At 39.7% G+C, this 25,204-nt stretch overlaps 1 protein-coding gene across 1 annotated transcript in view; it reads left to right on the forward strand.

The window, feature by feature from the left end:
* The window catches only part of LOC121320452 (interleukin-1 receptor type 1-like), a 51,799-nt gene extending 41,477 nt beyond the window's left edge, over positions 1–10,322 (forward strand). Inside the window, 6 exon segments of the mRNA XM_041258787.1 lie at positions 2,710–2,839; positions 3,243–3,388; positions 3,922–4,065; positions 7,132–7,299; positions 7,795–8,110; positions 8,112–10,322. Coding sequence (XP_041114721.1) covers positions 2,710–2,839; positions 3,243–3,388; positions 3,922–4,065; positions 7,132–7,299; positions 7,795–8,110; positions 8,112–8,157 — 950 coding nt within the window. The 3' untranslated portion in view covers positions 8,158–10,322.
* Positions 10,323–25,204: the final 14,882 nt, after the last annotated feature.

The raw sequence follows: 25,204 nt of genomic DNA on the forward strand, positions 1-25,204 counted from the left end.
ATTAATTTATTAGCAGACACCCTTATACAGGATGACTTACAGTTGTTACAAAATATCATAATACGAAGTATCATATTACAAAATATCATACAAACAGATTTATAATGTAGTACACTAAATCGTCACATATCCATCCATCACGTATCCGCCCTGTTTATCCACCATGATCAATCTCTTAGTTTATTAAACAGAGAAGATTATTTCAGAGACTGTAGATCCTACCAACGTTTTTGTACACTGTGTTGTATGTACTCTATGCACAACCATTGCTGGTAATGTCATGTGAGCGGTTCATTGTGTTGGTATGTAAATAAATCCTGTTCACCTAGGGGGCGTATCAACTTAAACCTCAGTCTCGATCTCCTGCCTGTCAATCAGCAGTGAATGCACGCACCCACACGGCAGACGGCTACTCTGCCACAAGCATTAATACCCTGTATCTTTCTAAACAAGGGATTTAAGGGAGCTCCATAAAAGCTGAATCTCAAAACAATAATTGTGTGAACATAGTAATTGTTACAGCTGTGTATAATGGTATTTAAAACAGGATTCATTTATCTGCCCATACTCTTGTCCCACCGCAGTCGTTTACATGACCAGATTACTGTACCAGAATACAGTAGTATACATAGCAGTTTTGCAGCACAGCTCGTCTGCCTCCCCTCCCACCTCCCCTAAAACTAAAAAAAAACACTAGCAGCTACATCTCCCAGAATACAATGTCTTCAGTTACTAGGAAAGTACACAAGTAAAACCAACCCAAAAAACATCATCCAGTCTCTGGCTAGCCATGTTGTCTTTGTAGTCAATCACAGTAACAATAAGAAGAATTTGAAGCTATACAGGTTGAAGCGTAAACACCCCAGTCCGGCTACAAATCCAACTGGAACCATCGTCAGAGGCAACTGCTAAAAAAAGGTGCCTATAATATTAAACAAACTATTTTATAACTTATTAATGCATTTCCTTATTTTATTTATCTGTATGGCTTTATGTTGAAATTTTAACATGTTCACTGATTTTAAGAATTTAATGTTAAAATATAAGTAACGTACTTAATTTGCAGAGTCAATGTGATACAAAAATGTGCTGAGCCGATAAAGAACCTTGTAGAACACATGCGTGGTTGGACAGTAGTTCAACGTAAAATTGGAAGGCTGTTTTTTAATACCTACCTCATTACCATTAAAGATTGTACAGTATTTATGTAGATTATTCATGACTTCAAGGTAATGTTGCATTTTACCCCCTGAATACATTTTACTCTCTGTGTTAAAATTAGAGGGTGCTACTCCCAGACCCAAAACGTTATCTAGAGCACTGGCTGTAACAATTACTCTATTCACACAATAATTGCTTTGAGATTCAGCTTTTATGAGAGCTTCCCTAAGTCCCTTGTTTAGAAAGATACAGGCTATTAGTGCTTGGATAAGACAGCTGTCTGCCATGTGGGTATGTGCATTCGTTGTACGAAAACTTTGGTGGGATCTACAATATCTGAACTAATCTTCTGTGTTCAATAACAAACAAATTCCGGCTACTTGCCCGGCTGTCGGCGGTTTCGACTTGCCTACTTCTGTATCCAACCCACACGTTGGCAAATTTCTGCTTGTTCAGTCCAGTTGGCTTTGGTTTTGCAGCAGCCCTGCTGTGAATAAATGAAACCTTTTTATACCTGATGGCTCGCTGCAACACACCTAGCCGCTTATTAGATTCCACACCTAGTAATGAAATCACACACAGCAGGCAAGCTCTCCCAGGAGTGTCAGGAACTTCAATAATTAATTACAATAAATATGCGCCATATACAGTATATATTTACACAAAAACATGTACATTAGTGTCAGGTAATTTACACGGTAAGCAAAATGCTAAGGTTTACAAAAAAAATAAAAAATTCTAAATCAATTGCAAGCACAACTCACTTTCGCTTTCCTGTAGCCATTTTGCATTATTTCTTATTTATTTATTAGCAGATGCCCTTATCCAGGACGACTTACAATTGTTACAAAATATCGTCGTACAAAGTATCACATTTAAGGGATAGAGCCGGTCGATACTGCGACTGGAGCAACGGAAGTCAAGTTCATCTACCACATGGTAGAGCACACATCGAGAGGGCTCTATCGCTAATAGAAAGCTATTTATTTTCTGACTCTTGGAACATTTGTTTATCTTTTAGATCCCTCACTACAGTGCTCCCTCTTTTATAGCGCTAAAGTCAGGAGTCATAGTTACGAGATCATGTTATTTGTGTTCAGCCTTATTACAAGAATGAAAGGGCAAGAGGAATGGCATTATGGGACTAATGTGAGCCACAATCATACTGTCTTATAACCTGTTCCACAGTGTAAAGGGTCACATTATCGTCTCCTTTTTAATAGTATAGAAAGGATATAAATTACCAAGCCATCTCACAAGTGCAGTGGTGTCCCAAAATGTCATCCTTTTTTTTTTTTTTTTAAATATAGGCTTGATCACTAAATATATTGGTATCCCTAAATTGAAAATTGTCTCCTTATTTATTATAAGAAAAAGATTTCTCATTTTTCTGCAATGGTGACTGCCAAGAAGGAGGCCACATTTGAGTTGTGTGCCAGGCGTGGCCGTTACCATTGAAAAGGTGAAAATCACTGACATGCTTCTTTTCCCTGTGTGTCTGTTTTAACAAAACTAACCAATAACCGATGTTGTTTTTTTGTCTTGCAGGATCCCCTTTCAACATAGTCTGTGAAGTGTTCACAGGATTTTATGGAAAAAATGATCTTACTGATGCATGGTGGAGTGTAAATGATACATTTATCGTAAATAGTAGTCGAATTACAGTAGGAAACCAACAGTATGTGAAGTTCATTCCTATAACTTATACCAAAAACATATTTGTGTCTCATTTTCAGTTATCTGCGATTTTGCTTTGTTGTGTGTAGAGAAAAACTATTGACCGTAAACAGCGTCACAGGGGCAATAGTTGGATCTATTTTTGGTCATGTGATGGGGTTTTAACCAATCACATGCCAGCATTTCTAAGGACTGATTCATAAATAGTATGGTAGCTCAGTTTTTATAATAATTTGAGTTACCATCATCTTGATCAGTACAGATGATTTTATGAAAATATCTAATTTAAGAGTATCTCTTAATTAACAAACAAACAAAAAAAACATAAAAAAATGAAGATCCTTATCCATTCCTTAATTTTTGGACCTATTTAAAAAATGTTTATCCTACTTTCTGTTCCCCAGGGAAATTCAGACAGAACGTGGCCAGGTGGTTGAAGTTCAGCTATTTTTTACTGAATTAAAGGAGGAGGATTTTGGCACTAACTTCAGCTGCTTTGCTGTAAATGGAAGAGGTGGTGCTGTTGCATACTTCCTGCTGAAGCCTGCAGGTACATCATATTACACATGCAAATAAAACTAAAATGTAGAAGTTTTTTTTATTCACTGAGACAGAAGATCTTTCAAATATCACTATAACTATATGGTACAGGCAGTAAGTACAGGTTTATCTGTCATTTAAATGTCGCTGCTGTGCACGGCACACATTCTCGTAGGCAAATTCTATAGTAGACTGAGTAGTCTGTTACACATTAAATATTGAAAAAAGTATACTGGTTGTGGTGGTGTTGGTGGCCTGTCAAAACAAAAAAGAGTAGGCAGCCATATCACCCACTAGCATTGCATATGATCAGAAAAAAAGACACTTACCTGGGGAGTGTGTGGTCACTGGAAAGGCTTCAGTGGGGATTCAGTTCATACTCTATGGCCCTCCCTTGGTAGAAAGTACACTCCAAAAACTATAGTTTTAGCATTTTCTGTTTTGTTTTACACATGATGTTCTGTTTTGTTTTACACATGATGTTCTGTTTTGTTTTACACAGTTTTACTCATTATTTTCTGATCATTCTCTGTTTTTATGCAGGTCCCAATTTTGTGGTTTATGTTGGAGTGACTTTTGCCATACTCGCAATACTCACCATCATAAGTCTGGCCACTTACAAGATTTTCAAGATTGATATTGTCCTCTGGTATAGAAAATCAAGTCATCTTATTACAAAAAATCAAGGTATGCCATGTTTCACCAACTTTAGAATATGTCATAAAGACACCTTTCAAGATCTTTCCCCAAAGTGCAGTTAACAATGTTTTTTTTGCAAACAATTTAATAAATCTGCTACAAAACCAGTAAAGAGTTACTCAGAAGCCATTGATGTCTGCTGTATTGTACATTTTTACAATAATCTTATTGCACTTTGCTATGCTTTTACTATGGAAAACTTTTGTAAGGGCTGTTTGTAACTGTGACAAAGATGGCTGCAGGGGTGATGTCAGGCCAGACCAGAAACACAAACCAAAACATGCTGGACATGCTGGGCAGAAATGCTGGGCAAAACTGAGACGCTACAGCGCTCAGTGAGTTTATTAAATAATAGAAAAATAACCAGTTTTACAAAACAAAAGGGCACGTTGGCCAAAACAAACAGACAGAACATGTACTGTGCTGGTGCAGAAGCGCCATGTTTTAACAGTTGTTTTCTATTCACTTTAAAATTTTACTTTCCTTCACCACCCGACTCGTTCCGCCTCTCGATCACACTCATCACCGTGCAGCAGGTTTTTTTATATTGGTGTTCGGGGGATTAACTGGCTAACAATTATTATATTATCCCTCGGTCACATTCTGCACGGATTTACTAAGTCTGAGTGACTGTCAGCTAGTTAAATAAATAAGTAGCTGACAGTCACGCATTCTGTTACAAATAATGGCGGTAACTTTTCGTCTGCAAAGCAAACAATAATAAAACAATTAAATAAGGCTTTTCGCCGATCATATTTACATAAATATATACAGAGGGGCGAGACACTTCACTGCAGTAACCAATCTCATCTCACAGAGTGTTTTAAATGGTTTATCTGTCTGTCTGTCTGTCTGTCTGTCATCTTTACCTTGCTTCAAGTACAGGAAAAGAAAAAATGTGGCTATAAAAAGATCCAAATATTCTCTACAGTGCAGTCTATGAAAAACAATATGGCATAGTGAATCAGGTTCCAACCTGTACTCATTCCTTTTTACTGCTGGAAACCAGAACTGAACAGCAGCTTACAGACCAAAAATAACAATAAACACACAAAATGAAATTGCAATAAACACTACAGTCACTTTTGGGGAAAAAAGTGTTTTCATGCACAGTGTGTGATTATTATTATTGGTTTGGCTAAAACTGCAAAAACGAATATTTATTTAGCTGGTTAGGGTAAGATACAAACTAAACTACAGCAATAACTCTGCTCACACTGCGTTACTGCAGGACAACACAGTAGGCAGAAATAGTAAAACATGTTTAAACTTCAACCATTGAAATATAAATAGATAAATATAAAAATAAAATATATGACAGAATGTAATGCATACAATTCCAGTACTAATAGCTGATGTTTATATATTGCTGTACTCTTCAAGGGCTGCTGTTTTCTAGATGACCTTTCATTAGCTATGTTTATATGTTAAAGATTGATGTTAAGAATTCACACACACAGCAGTATAACCTCAGTTGCTTATCTTTTATATTACTGATACTGTTATTATTTCTTTCTTTCTTAGCAAACGCCCTTATCCATGCAGTGGTACTTGCAGCACCTTTGACTGCAGCACCAGTTTGTCTCTAAGGCACAGTTATAATAGGCCATTCACTGTTTTCTCCAAAGCAATTTATTTATTAAACGGAACTAAAAATTATTTAAGAAGTTAAATAATAATAGTAACGAGTAAAAAATATTCGCTGTTAGGTTGTGGAGTGTAGTGAATAAATATCGCTTGTTAGGGGACACAAATACCCTGTAGATAGCAGCGACCTTTCAATCATGTGTATCAGCAACTAGCATTTGAAATGAAGGACAACTACTTTTCAAAAACCTGCCTAGTTCTTCCTGAAAAAAATAATAAAAAATTAAAAAGCATGGCCTCAGAACTGAATTAATCACTGCTGTGCACTGAGTTCTGTGCAGCTGGATGTCTTTGAGATTGGTGGAATTTGTGTCAGTTACAATGTCTTTGACCATCTCACAGAAGCAATCCACAGTGGAAATGGTGGTGTGATTTGCTACTAGAAATGTTTGTTTCAATACTGCCCTAACGTCCAACGCAGAATGTGGAGCAGCATTGTCAATGTTTCGTTGTTTTTTGCATGTCTTATTGAGACTTTGCAGAAGCCATTGACTGTGTCTCCTGGATCAGCAATTAGCCACCCTAAAAAAAAAAAAAAAAAAAAAGACTTTACTTCGCTATTTACTTTCATTGTTTAAAGAAGCGCTGTATTAAATTATTTATTTACAAAATGGAAACTGAAAAATATCAGCAGGTGTGTGTTTTGTATTTGAAAATAAGCCGTTTATGAGGAAGTTCCTCTTAATTGCTACATTTTAAGGGGTCACTTTATTTCTTAACTGTGAACAAGTGTATTTCTAATATATAAAATATTTTGTTTTTAGGGGTTAGTAAATGTAACTTGAATGTTATTATTATATTTAGGATTGCTGTTTTTCTGTGTTTCTCCCCCAACGTTTTCTTCCCCTTTTAAGAACTTGATTGATCCCTGCTAGACATTTAGTAGTAAAATTGGTTTAATGTATGTGTTTTGGTGCAGACCGAAGAAACTTCATTGAAACAAGGGTGCAACATTTTAATAAGTCATTAATCTATAATTTAAAAAATAATAAATGCAGGACACTTTATTACAATCACTATTAGTAATTGTATTAACATTAATACAGACTAGTCATTTATTTAAATGTTTTAGTATTCTTCATTCTTTGTGTGTGTGTGTGTGTGCTGCTCTTACTCGATTCTGATTGGATGTGTTATGTTAATCACTGTGTATCAATCGTGGCAGAGGTTTCATTTTAATAAAACAAAATTAGTTTATTTTAAAAGGATTGAATTTTGAGAGTGCAGTTTATTTTTTTTTTTCAATTTAGTTTTGGCACTGCCTGTAAACTGGCACCTCACTACTTTATTGGTGTGTGTACCTACTTTGTAATTTTTGAGGTATTATATATTAACATACTATTTTAATCCTTGGTCCTTATTAGGAATTTTAAAGTGGCCTATTCATTTTCATTGCTTGCATTCTAGATTCAGATGGAAAGGTTTACGACGCATACATTATCTACCCAAGAAACCACGAGTCCAGTTCCTCAAAAGATCCTGCCATGTTTGCACTGCAGATACTGCCAGAAGTCTTGGAGAAAAAGTGTGGATACAAACTCTTCATATTGGGAAGGAATGAGCTCCCTGGTGAAGGTGTGTTTAATACTAGCCAGTTTTCACAGCTACTGGGGAGAAAATGTTACCAAGCAAGCTGAAGGAAACGTTGTTTAGTTTTATCTAAATTCAGCTTTAGTTGTCAGATACTTTGCTGATCTACCTATTTGTCTAAAGTGAAAAAGAAGTGGCAACTACAATAAGAGCTGCTCCTGAACTCAGATCAAGCAGAGTATATCAAATGTGTGATGAAACGTTTGAGTTGAACAATATATGAAAATGTAATATGAAGCTGCTTTGCTATGATCGACGCTGTCATCAAAACCAATGGTTTTCCATATAACAAGGGTACTTTATATCATAATTTTTTAGCAAATGTTTCATTTCTTATCATTTAATTTCCATCAGCAACTGAGCGGTTTAACTAAGAGTTTTAGTACTGGGTCCAGGAAAGCACTGACTTTAATGTTGTCTTTTGTTGATGCTCTTGTGTAATTTGCTTTTTGATCCATATTTCCCTTTTATTTTATGCAGCTTTTGCAGACATTGTAAATGAAAACATGCAGAACAGCAGAAGACTGATTATAGTTTACACATCCACAACGTTTGGACTGGAGGACTCGGACATTCAGCTAGAACGACAGGCAGGATTACATGACGCCTTCATTCACAACCAAATCAAAGTCATTTTAATTGAGTTGGAGAAAGTCAAAGACTATTCTGACTTTCCTGAATCAATTCGGTATTTAAAAAACAAACAAGGAGCAATAAGATGGAAAGGAGATTTCACAAAAAAAACTATGTCTCCGTCCTCACGGTTTTGGAAGCATGTTCGATATTACATGCCATTGAAAGCGCCAGGCCTATCATGAAAAGAATGTGCTGTTAGGCTTATAACCTCCCAGACCTTGGAAACCTCTTTCAGGGCTCATTCTCTGGTTATGAGTGCATTTTAATGCCATGCTTTTTTATACTGTGAATGTGATTCAGAGCAAACAAACCTTTCTGCTCATTCACACCTATGATAGACCTGGCTTTAGACCGGGAGGCATCTAATTCATATGTCGAGGCCAGTGAAAGACAACACACTACATGCCGTACCTCTGACAAAAATAATGTATGCTACAGTTTCATGAAGCGTTCATGTTGTCTTTCATTGCAACCAGTACACACCTTGTAATGAGGTTTTTAAAAAAGTTTATTGTGTTATTCCATAGTAAAGGCAGCATAAGGTTAAGATAGTGAAGGAATGATGAAATTGTCACACTAAATTAAGGGGCTCGTTTACTTTTGTTAAGCTTTATTCACAAAACTTTAAGAACTGCTTTAAAAGAAATTTTTGGTTAAAACCTATTCTTAATAATTAAATCAAGTTTGCATTCCTTCAATTATTGTGAAAAGGACCTGTTAGTTGTTAACTAGCTTGTTAACAGATCAACAAATATGCAATTTTTATGATTGCCGCTATTGTAAATTATATGGTTACATTATTAAGTATTTACCTTTTTATTGCAGCCAGGATAAGCAAAATTATATCCTGAAAAGTAATGTTTTTTTTGTTTTTTTTTCAGTGTCGAAATGCACGAGTACTTTTGCTTAAGTGTCACAAAATGTTCATTTACAATATGAAATCTAGCACTAGAGAACTCTGTCTTGTTCACATCCCTTAAATGCCATCTTTCCTGTCATTAGTCAACCGTCTGCCTACTGACTGACAATATTGCTTTTCAGCTAGTAACCCCAAAGACACTACTGTGGTGGAATGACTTAAGAAGTGAAACATTAAAAGGCTACCTGTAAGTAAGGCAAGCAGACTTGAAACTCTCCTTATCCTGTTGTAGTAGCTGAAATCATGGTTTTAAAATTAAAATACTTATGTTGGTATAATTCAAGTAGCTTTAAAAACTTTGAGACCTACTGTATAAAGCAAATAGAAATGCACAACGGGGAATATGTATTATGTATTATTTTTTATTATTTTGTGAATTACAACCCATTTAACAAAAATGAACATCATTGGTAAGCTAGTTGTTTACAGCTAATAAACAGAAAAATGTCCCCAAATTAAAGCATAATCGGTAAAACATAGATAAACTTGACTAAAACAAGAGAAATCTATAGTAAGCGAAAAGCATGGGGAATAGTGCAGTGCACATTTACCACGATTTATAAGGATGGAATGTTTTTAGAATAGTTTGCAATAGAAATTTATGCTTCAGCTACATAGATCAGTACAATAACTTGTGAAAACAATAATTTTATACCAGTATTATAAATGTTTTAATTGTTTAAGAGATTCCACATGACATTTTACATTTTACAACAGTCGTCTAACCCAATTTTAAAATCAGCTCTGTTATTCAGTTTGGACAATTTATGAGATTTAGAAACAACTTAATAGACATGTACTGTATATAGTACTTTATTTGGACTTACTGACGATGCCAAAAATAAGATAGAGGTGAGGAGGAGGATTTACTGTAAACTCAAAAAGTCACCCTCTTGTTTTTAAATGACTACTATGCTCTGAATGGCTTCACTTTGTTTCTGGATTAATGGAATGCAGTTTGGTCACTATCACCAATGAAGGAGACTATTGTAGCTTTGCTTCCTGGAACAACTAATTGTTATTGTAAGGCTTTTAGAACATGTCTAATAGCAAAATACAGAATACCTATTAATTTGGGTTACTGTAGCTTACTGAAAAATTGATCAAGAAATACACTGTTGTTAAAACCGAACACTTACACAGAATGTAATGTAAAGACTAACGTCTGTACCGCTGGTGCACTATTAAAACCTCTGTTTGTAACCTACAGTACTGTATGTTGCTACCTATTACAAAACAACATTGAAGCTTGCCTTATACAGACTTGGTAACATGTCTTTTGCAAAGTATAGGTCAAATGAAGACTATAAATACTACAGTGTGTACCGTGGGATCCAGGTATATTTGCAACTTTCACACACACATACCTTCTATTTTAAGTGTTAATTGAATAAAATACCTGCATAGTGATTTTGGCAAATTGTGTGTGTCATTGAAATAAATAAAAAAAATAGTATTGTTGATGTCATTTTACAGTTATGACACTGAAATATTTTTCAATACATTTTCTTTTCTGCCTTTTATAAAAAAAAATTAAAAATGGTCTCGTTCTGGTTGTAAATTAAGGTCCATACTAGGGAGGTTCGCATTTTTAAGTGCAAGTATCTCAAAGTATAAGTAGCTGTCAGTTCACGGCCTCGGTACGCCAGTACAGTAGCAAAAATGTCAACGGGCCGGATGAGAGGAAAATCATCTTCTGATCTGCTTTTAAAATACTCAGTGCAGACGTGAATTGCCGTGGATTGGTACTCAATTGTAATCATGAAGATGGACAACTTTTCTGGTTTTGAAATCAACACATTAATGAATGGATTTATTGACTACCTGCTGATAAATACTTCTTAAAGACAATTCTAAGTATCAGTAATAAGTTTTTTCACACCCCTAGTTTTAGGTTATATGGCTCCAAAGCCGCAAAAAGACACATTTAGAGATACATTTTATTAAATTATTGCAATAAGTAAACGTAAGGGAAAATGAGTATACTTACAACTTACTACTGTGTGTTGTGTACAAAAAATGAAATTGTATTTTGTTATAAAACTGACATACAAAACTTTCTAGAAAACTCCTTAGTTCATATTTTCAACTTGAACTTACTATACAAGAAAACAATCTTCTTAAATATGTAAAAATACATTTTAATGCAGAAACATAAGCCTTTAATACTTATAAAAGTGTATTGTTTGAAGTATTACTATCAGTGGTCTATCCCCATTAACATTAACGCCAGTCTCCAGTACTTTGATTTTAACATCACCACAATAATTTCACTTATGCAGTTCTGCCAGCTTCACCTTTGAGGCTGATATGTTTATGTTACAAATACCACACATTTAGATGTGTTACTTGTCAAACAAGACAGTACAGTATGTGGGATAGATTTTTTGTTTTTAATATTGTGAGAATCCCCAGTTGCACAAGCAACCAATTAAGTTACCAAAGAACAACTGCCCCCTGTCTGATTTTCTGCAGTTTTGCATATTTTTGACACTGAATGTTATCAGATCTTCAACCGATATCTAATATTAGGTAAAAGGGACCCTAAGTGAACAAATAACACAAAATGTTGATACTTATTTCATTTATTTATTAAAGAAAGTTATGCAACACCCAATGCACCGTGTGAAAAAGTAATCGCCTCCTTAGACTCAATAACTGGTTACCCCACCTTTAGCAGCAATAAACCAAACTCTTCCTGTAGTTGTTGATCAGTCTCAGCGCCATGGAGGAATTTTGGCCCACTACTTCATGCAGAACTGCTTCAGCTCAGTTACATTTGTGGGTTTTCAAGCATAAACTGTTCGTTTCAAGTCCTGCCACAACATCTCAATGGGGTTTAGGTCTGAACTTTGACTAGGCCATTGCAAAACTGAATTTCTTGTTCTTCAACCATTCTGATGTAGACTTGCTTGTGTGTTTCGGATCATTGTCTTGCTGTATGACCCAGCTGCACTTCAGCTTCAGCTCACGGACGAATGGCCTGACATTCTCCTGTAGAATTCTGATACAGAGCAGAATTTATGGTTCCTTCATTGATGGCAAGTTGTCCAGGTCCTGATGCAGCAAAGCATCCCCAAATCATGACACTACCACCACCATGCTTGACCGTTGGTATGAGGTTCTTGCAGTGTTTTCGCCAGACATAATGGGGCCCTGTGACAAAGTGTGTCTTATCTGTTATGTTGCGTGTGGTTTGTTAAATGTTGGTGTATAGTCATTGGTACACGGGATATAAACGGGTCTAACACGAGTGTTTAAAATGTATATTTGTATTTAGGCACGGGATTGTACATCACTTCACGTACATTTAAAGTAGTTAATATGTGAGCACGAGGTTGCACATAATTAACTCACGTGCTGGGATTCAAGTGAATAATTAATTAGTAATTGAATCCCAGCACAATAGTATATATAGATGCACGGCGCAAGAAAGCTCCATCATCATTTCACATTCATCTGTCCTGTCTGTATTTCATTCCTTCCTGGTTCTGACCTCGCCCACTTCGGCCGTCTTTGTGATAGGCCCATGTTGTCCAAAAAGTTCCATTTTTGACTCATCTGTCCATAGAACATTGTTCCAGAACTCTTGAGGATCATCCCGGTGCTTTTTGGCAAACTTTAGACGAGCATTCATGTTGTCGCAAGTGACACTGAATCAGCTAGGCTGGTCAGTAAAACATTGAATCACAATAAATTAACATTAATCCTTGAACAACCAAAAGTCTTAAGAAAAAACCTGTCTCGGCTAGATTTTGTATGAACAAAGAACAGGGTCAAGCCTAGTTCAATCATTATAAAAAGTCGAATGCAGTTATATTGGTTGGTATTTGGATTTAAATCTTAGAGGGAATCACCAAAGAAATAAAGTGATGTTATAAATTCTAGGAGCAACTGTTAAACTGAAGTAAATTAATTGAAAGATTATCTTATAATGAAACAGGTATAGTGCTAATTGATACTGTTTATAGTTCACAATAGTTAACAAATAGTAATTAGACACAAAGGTATTATAAATCAATAAAATAAATGATTAACTCCTTTTTTAGACAGAATGATATTTGAAACTGAAAATAATTATTTGATTTCATAAGATTAATAATGTTTTAAGTATTTGCTATAATAGAAAACATATTATTTAAAACTGACAAGTATTATTGCTTGTTCATGACTTTAACGTATTGATAAAAAGATTAAAAGCTGGAGCAGTATTCGATTTAATTAAATGGGAAAGTGGTATAGGTTCTTTCTCCTTCTATTGAACAACAAGACCTCTAGACATTATGATATCCATTGAATTATAGAATATAAAAGGTGTTGTGTTATGTTTTTGTGATAAGTTTGTAATGATATACAATAATGTACCTTGTTGTTAATCCACTATACTATTGTCTAATGATGGTAGATAGAGTCCTTATAATGTGGTTCTTTGAAACTGCTGCATTGAAAAAGGGGGCCTCTCTCCTTATCCAAAAAGGAGGAATGTCCTTGGGTTCCACTTCAGCAAAGCTGCAAGTCTTATAGATTTGGAATTTAAGGTTTATGGAGTTAGTGGTTTAGCACAGATAAGAATATATCTAGAAATAATATGCAAAAATTATGGCTTAACAGACATTCATAGGTCATAAATCTAAAAAGTGTTTGCACAGACTCTGGCTTTGGAAAAAGCAAGAAACTGTGGAAAACTGCTTGGAATAGCGCATTCAAAAGTCAGGTACAGGTCAAAGCCTGATTAGTACAATTTTTAAGGGATAAATAACACTGTGTAACAATTTTTTTTTTGTTTTTTTTTGTTCCTGGGTAGTAAGTGTTATTTCCTAATTGCTTATGCCTCAAAAGTATAGAAAATGGCTATTATTCCCCACAAACTTTGCTTTTGTGACCAGGACAGTGATATTTCAAAATATCACTATTTCCAGTGGGAAAACGGGCAAATGCGTGTCTTTTCGTTCACATAAAGTCAGAAAAAAACAACATATGAATCCAAATTAACATGTATTTATACTAAAGTAATACAAAAATGACTACAAAAGATTTAGAAGTGAGTAGTTTTTTGAGATTTACAATTATACTGTAAATCACTTTCACGAATCAGCCCCCAAATGTAGTCTCCCATCATGTTCTCGTTATACTGTCTTTGGTAGCGACGTTCAAAGTCCAGTATATCCTGGTGGAAGCGCTCGCCTTGCTCCTCCAAGTACGCTCCCATGTTCTCCTTGAATTTATCTAGATGAGCATCAAGGATATAGACTTTGAGGGACATCCTACAGCCCATTGTGCCGTAGTTCTTCACCAGAGTCTCAACCAGCTTCACATAGTTTTCGGCCTTGTGATTGCCCAGGAAGCCCCAAACCACTGCGACAAAGCTGTTCCAAGCCGCTTTCTCCTTACTAGTGAGCTTCTTGGGGAACTCATTGCACTCCAGGATCTTCTTTATCTGTGTTCCGACGAAGACAACAGCTTTGACCTTTGCCTCAGACAGCTTAGGGAAGAAGTTTTGAAGTTACTTGAAGGCTGCCGACTCCTTATCTAGAGCTCTGACAAATTGTTTCATAAGGCCCAATTTGATGTGCAGTGGTGGCATCAGCACCTTCCGGGGGTCCACCAGTGGCTCCCACTTGACGTTGTTCCTCCCCACAGAGAACTCGGTCCGCTGTGGCCAGTCCCGCCTGTGGTAGTGCGCCTTGGTGTCCCTGCTGTCCCAAAGGCAAAGATAGCAGGGAAACTTGGTAAAACTGCCTTGGCGACTGTAACAAAGTGCCCGCCCCTGTGTATATTATCTGTTATGTGTTGCGTGTGGTGTGTTTAAATGTTGGTGTATAGACATTGGTACACGGGATATAAACGGGTCTGTGTAACACGAGTGTTTAAAATGTATATGTGTATTTAGGCACGAGGATTGCACAGCACTTCACGTGCAAGTAAAATGTAATAATATGTGAGCACGGGGAATTGCACTTTATTAATTCACGTGCTGGGATTCAAGTGAATAATTAATTGGTAATTGAATCCCAGCACAATAGTATATATAGATGCACGTTGTCACATACTGGTGGTTGGGTGTTCGGTGAGCGGAGAACGGGATTGGAGACGGAGGAAATTAGTAGTAGTAGTCTGTTTTCGTTTGTCTATTTATTTTGGCGTAGAGTGCCGTGTCCTGTGTTTTTCGTGTTTGTGTAAACCTTTTATTTTGTATTAAACCGGCGCCAACAGGCGTCTTCATCATTTCATTTCATCCGTCCTGTGTTTTGTATATTTCATTACCTTTCCTGGTTCTGACGCCGCCCACTTCGGCCGTCTCTGTGACACGTGGTGTCCTGCGTGGGATAACAGCGCCTCCAAGCGTCAGACCAGGAGAGGTGTTTTGTCAAAAAAAAAAAAAAACCACAGCAACAACAAAAAAAAATAAAACATGGAAGGCTGGGACTGGAGAGATGGCTGCCAGGACCTGGAGGAGTTCCTCGGTGGTCTGGAGGACCAGGGCTGGTGCCTTGCCTGTGGGGAGTTTGGGCACCCGGTGGTGCGCTGCCCCTACCAGGAAGGAGAGGAGGAACTGCCGCAGGAGAGGAAGGTGAGGAGGTGGCAGAGAAGGGGAAAGGGGAAGAGGAAGGCAGAGGTCCCACCGCTGTCTCCACAGCCGCACCAGTCCCCTGCAAGTGAGGGAGAGCCGCACCAGTCCCCTGCAAGTGAGGGAGAGCCGCACCAGTCCCCTGTATCAAGGGGAGACTACACACCGCTCCCACCTCCACCACCAGGAGACTACACGCCGCTCCTACCTCCACCGGCAGGAGCAGAGCAGCAGGAGCTGCCTCTGCCTCCGCCACCTCCACCGGCAGGAGCAGAGCAGCAGGAGCTGCCTCTGCCTCCACCACCTCCACCGGCAGGAGCAGAGCAGCAGGAGCTGCCTCTGCCTCCGCCACCTCCACCGGCAGGGGGAGAGCAGCAGGAGCTGCCTCTGCCTCCGCCACCTCCACCGGCAGGGGGAGAGCAGCAGGAGCTGCCTCTGCCTCCGCCACCTCCACCGGCAGGGGCAGAGCAGCAGGAGCTGCCTCTGCCTCCGCCACCTCCACCGGCAGGGGGAGAGCAGCAGGAGCTGCCTCTGCCTCCGCCACCTCCACCGGCAGGGGGAGAGCAGCAGGAGCTGCCTCTGCCTCCGCCACCTCCACCGGCAGGAGCAGAGCAGCAGGAGCTGCCTCTGCCTCCGCCACCAGCAGAGGGTGAATGCCTGCTGGGTCCCTGTCCACCAGCAGAGGGTGAATGCCTGCTGGGTCCCTGTCCACCAGCAGAGGGTGAATGCCTGCTGGTATCACTTCCCCCACCAGCAGAGGGTGAATGCCTGCTGGGTCCCTGTCCACCAGCAGAGGGTGAATGCCTGCTGGGTCCCTGTCCACCAGCAGAGGGTGAATGCCTGCTGGTATCACTTCCCCCACCAGCAGAGGGTGAATGCCTGCTGGGTCCCTTTCCACCAGCAGAGGGTGAATGCCTGCTGGTATCACTTCCCCCACCAGCAGAGGGTGAATGCCTGCTGGTATCACTTCCCCCACCATCACGAGGAGAGGAGCTGGAGCTTCCTCTGCCTCCACCTCCATCAGGGGGAGAGGAGCAGGAGCTGCCTCTCCCTGCACCACAAGGGCCAGGACTAGATGCTGGCGGTCCTCAGCAGCCCTTGCATAGGCTGCTGAGGGAAGCACGGGGAAGAACCTCCCGGCTGCAGTGGCCGAAAAGAGGGCCAACACCCGCACCCCAGCTTGTCCTGACTGCCAGCCTCGCTTCGCCCAAGGATGCCAGCCTCGCTTCGCCCAAGGATGCCAGCCTCGCTTCGCCCAAGGATGCCAGCCTCGCTTCGCCCAAGGATGCCAGCCTCGCTTCGCCCAAGGATGCCTCTGCATCGCCTGGGGTTGCCCGCCGCTCTGCATCGCCTGGGGTTGCCCGCCGCTCTGCATCGCCTGGGGTTGCCCGCCGCTCTGCATCGCCTGGGGTTGCCCGCCGCTCTGCATCGCCTGGGGTTGCCCGCCGCTCCGCATCACAGCCGGAAGTACTGTGGCCGGAACCCCACGAAGGGGAGCTGCCGGCCACGAAGAAGGGGGAGGAGGTCTGGAGACCGCCAACCCCAGCAGCAGTTTCGCTGCCGGAGAAGGGGGAGGAGGTCTGGAGACCGCCAACCCCAGCAGCAGTTTCGCTGCCGGAGAAGGGGGAGGAGGTCTGGAGACCGCCAACCCCAGCAGCAGTTTCGCTGCCGGAGAAGGGGGAGGAGGTCTGGAGACCGCCAACCCCAGCAGCAGTTTCGCTGCCGGAGGAGGGGGAGGAGGTCTGGAGACCGCCAACCCCAGCAGCAGTTTCGCTGCCGGAGAAGGGGGAGGAGGTCTGGAGACCGCCAACCCCAGCAGCAGTTTCTCCGCCGGAGATCGTGGGGGAGGTCCGGAGACCTGCTCCCTCTGCAGTTTCTTCCCTGCAGGAAGAACGGTGGTTGAAGCCCCACCAAGGGGAGCTGCCGGCGCCGAAGGAGGGGGAAGGTCAGGAGACCACACCCCAAGCAGCCTTTCCGCTGCTAGGACTACCCTGGCAGGAGAATGCTACCCTGCTGACAGCATTACGACCTGTGGGCCCCTGGAAGCCTCTGGTCCTGGCCAAGGACTTTGGGCGGGACTTTTGGGCTTTTAAGGGGGGAGGTGGCCATTGAGGCCATGTGTGCTTTGCACAGGAGGGGGTATATGTAACAAAGTGCCCGCCCCTGTGTATATTATCTGTTATGTGTTGCGTGTGGTGTGTTAAATGTTGGTGTATAGACATTGGTACACGGGATATAAACGGGTCTGTGTAACACGAGTGTTTAAAAATGTATATGTGTATTTAGGCACGAGGATTGCACAGCACTTCACGTGCAAGTAAAATGTAGTAATATGTGAGCACGGGGAATTGCACTTTATTAATTCACGTGCTGGGATTCAAGTGAATAATTAATTGGTAATTGAATCCCAGCACAATAGTATATATAGATGCACGTTGGCACATACTGGTGGTTGGGTGTTCGGTGAGCGGAGAACGGGATTGGAGACGGAGGAAATTAGTAGTAGTAGTCTGTTTTCGTTTGTCTATTTATTTTGGCGTAGAGTGCCGTGTCCTGTGTTTTTCGTGTTTGTGTAAACCTTTTATTTTGTATTAAACCGGCGCCAACAGGCGTCTTCATCATTTCATTTCATCCGTCCTGTGTTTTGTATATTTCATTACCTTTCCTGGTTCTGACGCCGCCCACTTCGGCCGTCCCTGTGACAGCGACCCATCAGGAATGCTACCATTTTGAAGTCTCCTATGACCTCCCAGCCGTACTCATCATACTTCAAGGCATCCAGCAAGGTCTTGATGCTGTTGTAATCCTCTTTGAGGTGCACCGAGTGAGCCAGGGGAATAGACGGGTACTTGTTACCATTATGGAGCAGCACGGCTTTGAAGCTCCTGGATGAGCTGTCAATGAAGAGGCGTCACTCATTCTGGTTACAGGCGATTCCGACTGCCTCAAACAGACTGGTCACATTGTGGCAGAAGTAGAGCCCATCTTGATGGGTGAAGAAGCTGGAAAAAGGTTGGTGACGCTTCCTCTGATCTGCGACTTGCACACTTTCATCTAAAAAGTTCCACTGCTTGAGCCTAGATGTCAAAAGCTCAGCATTGGACTTGGTGAGACCAAGATCTCTAATCAAGTCGTTGAGGTCTTTTTGGTTGGGGTAGTATGGGTTTCTCTCCTCAGCTCCACCTCTGAAATTGTCATCTGGATCTACAATGTCCTCCTCGCTCTCTGACTTGCTGCTCTCTTCTAAAGACGGCTGCTCTCTCTCCGGAGGAGTGGGTACGGGGAGCTCATGGCAGTGTGGCACAGGGGCGATGGATGAAGGAAGGTCCAGATACGTGATAGCAGGTTCATTCTTGCCAGTCCGACGTTTGGAAGGGTCCACTATGCAGAAGTAGCAGTTGCTTGAGTGGTCAGTGGGTTCCCGCCAAATTCTTGGGATAGCGAACTTCATGGCTCTCTTTTCCCCTATGTACCATCCTACAAAAATACATTTATTTCACCCATGACTAATGTGTAAGAGATTCTCGCAACATTTTTCCTATATGATATATTTTTTCAATAACATTGAAAATTGTAAAACATTTTAAAATTAAAAACTTTTACAATTTTAAAAGTTTTAACAAATTTTATAACATAAAATTCCGAGCAACAATTGTCCATCTTACCTTCCAGAGTTTTTTTGCAGTGCTCGCAGGTGAAATGAGGTGCCCAGGGTTTGTCTTGATCCCCCACAGGCATGCTGAAATATGCCTTGTAGGCCTCACACATCTTAGCAGATGCTTCCATGGAGTACTTTTTCGCTTGATAAATTGGCCGCAGATATAGCAAAATGTGTCTGCCGGATGCTTGCAGCCTCTTGATGCCATCTCAGAAAAATGCAGATATGTATCCACTTAGGCAGCTGGAACTAAACTGGTGGACTTAAGGGCCCTGTATTTATACTACTATTTATATTACTGGAAAGTTCTAGAAAGTTCTAGAAGTTACTCCAAGTTTACTCAGCACTGAATCTATCTGGAATGTTCTGGAAAATAGGTAAATTTCAAAATATCACTGTCCTGGTCACAAAAGCAAAGTTTGTGGGGAATAGTAGCCATTTTCTATACTTTTAAGGTATAAGTAATTAGGAAATAACACTTACTACCCAGGAACCAAAAAAATATATATATATATCATTTGTTACACGCTGTTATTTAATCTCACATGTATTGCATGTATTGCTATAAGGGACTCATGCTGTGTTTTAGAAATAAGAGAGTGATTTGTTGAATGTGCTGAAATAGACCATTGGGTACTTTAAGTGACATGTTCTTGGCCTGCTTGTCGTCCTTGAATACATACATATATACATGTATTAAAGTGTTAACGTTGATATCTGTTAAGACTCTGGACTGCCCAGTGTGTCTGTCAGCTGGGGATACGAAGTAGCCTGTAACTACTCTATCCAATATTTAACCGTTAATAAACCGAATGAGTACTGATCATACTCCAATTCGTAAAAAACTTTAAATACATGAGTCTTTCAATTTCTTGGGTGCTATATTAGTCATCTGGATATATTGCGGGTCCATTAGTAATATCATCTCTGTTCTCCTAACGTCTCCCCTGAGATAAGAGTGTATGCTGAGCTATATAGAAAGAGTACGTAAAGAAATCTGAACCCACAGATTTTGTGACAATGTTCTTCTCTACTCTGCCATGAATCCCATTTTTGCCAGTGTGTTTCAGATGGTGGAGTCATGAACAATGACCTTAGCCAAGGTCGAGAGAGGCCTGCAGATCCCTGGATGTTGTTCTCGGGTTCTTTGTGACTTCCTGGACGATTTTACGTCTTGCTCTTGGAGAGATTTTGGCAGAATAGCCACTTCTGGGAAGATTCACTACTGTCCCAAACTTTCTCCATTTGGACAATATGGCTCTGACTGTGGTTTGGTGGAGCCCCAGACAGCACAGGATGGAACACAGAACATCAAACACACACCCACCACCTCTATCACCAGTGTCCAACTCTATCCCTCTCTAATTACCACCCATGAACACCTATTTATATACCCGTGGCTAGAGCCTAATTAATCAAACCACATTCCCACATGTTTTGACGGAGAAATGTAACCCTCTCCCTGCCAACCCAATATTCCCCACACCAACACACACACATGCACTGGTAGGGTTTTCACCCTGCCACAGTAACCATGAAAGCAATATGTACAGAGCTAGTCAAAAAATTAGGAACATATTTGATTATGAGTAGAGCACACATTGGTATTTCGTGTCTCAACACAATAAGGTTGTGATAAGAATCATCAGTTATTTGAGGCAAACACATGGATTAATGAAAACTACAAGGCTGCCAAATATGTTTTTGGCAACTTTATTTGTATCACTTTCTAGGTTAAAGGGAACAAGATACCTGTAACACATACTCTTTCCTGCTTCCCTTGTCTCACTGCTTATATCCCTGTTGGCTGACCTACTGGTTTCTCTAAAACAAGCTATTCCAGATACAAATCTTTTTAGTGTATTTGTTAAAGGTATTGTCAGTCTTTTTCAATGTCAGACAACATAACACTGGGACAGGGCAGGGAACTTGCATATAGCAATATTACCCTAGCCATCATCCCTGTCGAGTTGCTGTCCAGAACCCAAGTGATTTTACAGTTGTGTTACAGTAATTTTTTTCCATCCTCAATGATAGCAGCATACAATTGATTTTTGTTTGTTTTTGTGGTTAGTTTGCCGAGGTTTGACATGTTCACACTTCCAGATCATATGTGACATGTAACAATGTGCTTTGGTGTGAGAGTGCTGATTGTGCTTTGAATTCTCTACCTCTTCTGAGGGTTGCTGTCCTCAGTGTTGCCAGATCGTGAAAAAAAAAAAAAAAACTCTAGATTTGGATAGAAACACTCCAGATTTCTGTTTTTACAACATTGATATGAAATGATGGAAAAGGGCTAATATTGAGCATTCCTAGAGGGTTTTTTTTAAAAAAAAAAACAAAGTGTAAATAATATGCAAATGATCAAAAATACTGTGAATGGCTGTAAAAATGTGCTTACTTTAGCGATTACTAGTGTACTGGTGAAACCTGAAAAAAAATCTTAACTGATTTATTGTTGCGATTATGACCAAAGTTACGTGAGGTTATAGCATCAATAAGTGCAAACCACGCTAAGTTCAAATCGAGGATCTGGGATCTTCAGCTCTGCTCATTAGGGCCAGGGAAACATGTGGTAAAGCTTATGGCCTGTATTCATTAAAAGCCAAAAAAAAAGGTTTTGCCAACAATGTGGCAGCATTAGCACGGCAAGCCAAGCCTGTGATTGGTGGCGATTCTCTCATCTTTGATGTCCAGGTCACAGAACCTTCCCAAACGAGGTTCCAGCAGACCCAAAGTCATTACAGAGCTGACCAAAAATAGACTGTGGAAAAATAGTCTCTGATAACAATAAAATGATTCACCTTGGGTGTAAAAAACAACACAACACAAGTTGGGGTGGGACAACTGCTCAAATGGGGGCAGAATCCTGAAGAAAGTCCAAACATCTGACATCAGAAGAAGAATGTTTTTATAATGGTTGCAAACCAAACATTCAGTCTATGATTTTTGTTTTTTGTTTTGCTTATCACGTCTCTTAACTCAGCTTTCTTTTCTTTCAGAGATTGTCTGAAACAGTTCAGTTTGAGGATCCATTCTCATGGTTCTGATGATTTCCTCCTACAGATGCTTAATGTCTTTATACAGCCTCCTCTTTTCATTCAGCTCCATAATTTCTTGCTCATGTGGCCTTTTCTTTGCTTGTTTTTTGCTCTCTTGTTGGGCCTGTAGGTATTGCTCATATTTCTGCCTAGCAAATTTGCAATGAGAAATCATGTTTGGGGTAATCTTAATCTTTTCTACCCCTCCAGCTTTTGTGACAGCATCATGGATTAGACTCAGAGATGTACGTGACCTCCTTCGTGTTAATGACAGTTAAGATTAAGATTTGAATTGTTAGATTCACACTTTTTTTATTTATATACAGTGGTTTACAAAAGTATTCACCCCCTGCAAAGTTTTCACATATTGTTGGCATCTGAGCATACTCCACAACACTTTTAAATTAGACTTTACATGTAGAATCTTTTGGCAAAGTGGCTGGTAAAGGGGGAACAGGTGTAGCGGTGATGCGATGCAGGAGTGACAGGCAGACAACGGTAAACCGGTGAAAAGTGCTTTATTTATATTCCAGGTCTGGTGACCGTAAAATAATAAATCCCCGGCAATACACATCAATGTGCAAGGCATGGGGATAACAAACAGGGCACCATCCCGAACAAAAACTAACACATAGTCACCAGTCCTGGGTGAGTGCAGTCGTGCTGGTGCTGAGTGCAAAAACACAAACAATTACAATACAGACAAACACAACACAAAACACGTAACATGTCTTCCTTTTATTATTGAGAGCTCCTCTCTCAGTCCTTCTCTCCACCGAGCTTTACCCAAACCAAGGAAAAGATCAGCGTTACCCTGGACCCTATATGTAATCCAGCATGACATATAGGTAAACGGTTGCAGCTGCTTTATTATTTGCAGCTGCCCCTCGTTTACCTTTCAGGTCAATACGGTCTTACAACAGAGTCTCAATTCCTTCCAGGCTGACCGACTTCCTGGTCCCAGAAACAAACTGTCAGGCCAGCCCTTCCAGATACTTCTCCCATTCTTTAGCGCCCTCACCGGTCAGGAGATTTATCAGCAAAACTCATTATCTTTCTGTCTCAAATCTACACAAACTATTCCACCTTGGTAAAGTTAAAAAATGCATATAGAATATAAATAAGAAAGATTTAAAGAGAAAAATCGAATTTGCATAAGTATTCAAGCCCTTTGCTACTGCAGCCCTAAATCAGCTCAGTGCAAATGGTTTCAGCCTGTGTGTACTCAGAATGGTTTAACTTGTAAATAATTTCTTCAGGTATATAAAGACTTTCAAGCTGCAACTCACATAGTAACCCAACAAAGCAACCATGAAGACCAAGGAGCTTTTGATCAAGTCTCAAATCAAGTTAGAGATAAAATGGTAGAGGCACAGAGCAAAAGAATGGTACAAGAAGATTTAAAAGATGCTGATTATCCCTTTCAGCACAGTAAAGTCCATCATTAAGAAGTGAAAGATGCAGCATACAACCCAGACGCTACCCAAATCAGGTCGCCCTCCCAAACTGAGCAGCCGGACAAGCAGGAAACTGGTTTGGGATATCACTCTGAAGCCAACAATGACACCAGTAGCTTGGCTCAAAGACAAGCTTGGCTCATTTCACAGGTGTTTCTTTGTCAGTGTCACCCCAAACTAGCTCCCTTTTTACTCAGACTTACAAAGATACAATAATATTTTTCACTGTTATAACAGCATAAATAGGAATATATAATGTTCTAACAGAACTATAGGTTAGTACAGAGCCTATTATAACTTTTTGTATGAACAGTGTGCTTTAACAATTTGTTTAGTATTTCTGCTGACTTTATATTCTTTAAAACACAGTATTACAATATTTTAACACACATGCAGTTTCACAAATATTCACTTTGTATCCCAAAGATCAGCCTCCTTCCAGTAACGGTGACAGTCTTGGGTCAGTTTCTGCTCACAGTGACTATGTCAAAGCCACCACAGGTGTGTCTTTAAAAGACTGATACTTGCAAAAACTTAAATCTTGTTATCAGGGCTTCCATCTCTACATATCCTATTCCCCTCATCAGTGGGAAGACTTTTTATTTGTGACAATAAACTAAAAAACTTCTTTCAGCTGTGGGAAAGCACTAGCACAAGTTTGCTAATGTATCACAGTTCCGTATTCTTCTCTTTTCCTTCAAGCTGTTTAGCAAAAAAGGTATCAAGTGCCACTTTCCCACTGGGATGACTGTCATAGTCAAAGAAGTGACTATGCTGTTTGGTGACTTCCTCTTGCACAAACTGCTTGAATTGCCTTTGTACGTCATCACACTTTTGCTTATTAACCCAACAAAGTATGACAACATTCCTTTTAGTCTCTTGTACTAAAATTGATGTACTTTAGCTAGGGCTTATGTAAACTTGAGTTTTGGTATGAATTTAGGTATGGCTGCCCATACGGAAATGTTCTATAAACACTCTATAAAGTTATATAGAATCGTTATAGAAATCATGTATTCTAGAAATTCTATAGAAGTTTTATAGGTCATGTAAGTTTCTATAGAAAATTGTTCTTTAAACCATTAATAGAAATTGTATAGAATGACATATATGACTGTAAAATTGTAATTGAAATTCATATGTAAAGATTCAAAATGGTTATAATGCATTCCATTTGTATGTGTGAGTGTGTATTGCATTAGTTGTTTATTAAATACACTGTTCAATAACATATCTTTTTTATAATATTATATATTTTTTATTTCAATGACATATATAATATAGCTTTTATTAAATCATGTACAATTAAGAGGCAGTCAATCAAATAACATTAAAATCTAAACATATGCAAAAGATTAAAGTATTTTACAGAAATTAGAAATGAAAATATTTGTACAGGTAAATATCTTTTAAATTTCACAAGACTTATAAATGTATACACATTTGCAATTCTGAAACCACTAACTCTGTCAGACCCATATTAGATATTTAATGAGAAAAACCTATCACACACCAAAATCCCATAGAATCCAATGGAACTCTACTCTCATTTTTTTTGTTTTGGAGGGGGCCATATACATACATGCTCAAATTTGTTGGTACCCTTACAGC

Source organism: Polyodon spathula, chromosome 9 (genome assembly GCF_017654505.1).
Source record: "Polyodon spathula isolate WHYD16114869_AA chromosome 9, ASM1765450v1, whole genome shotgun sequence".
In the NCBI taxonomy this organism is placed as follows: Eukaryota; Metazoa; Chordata; class Actinopteri; order Acipenseriformes; family Polyodontidae; genus Polyodon; species Polyodon spathula.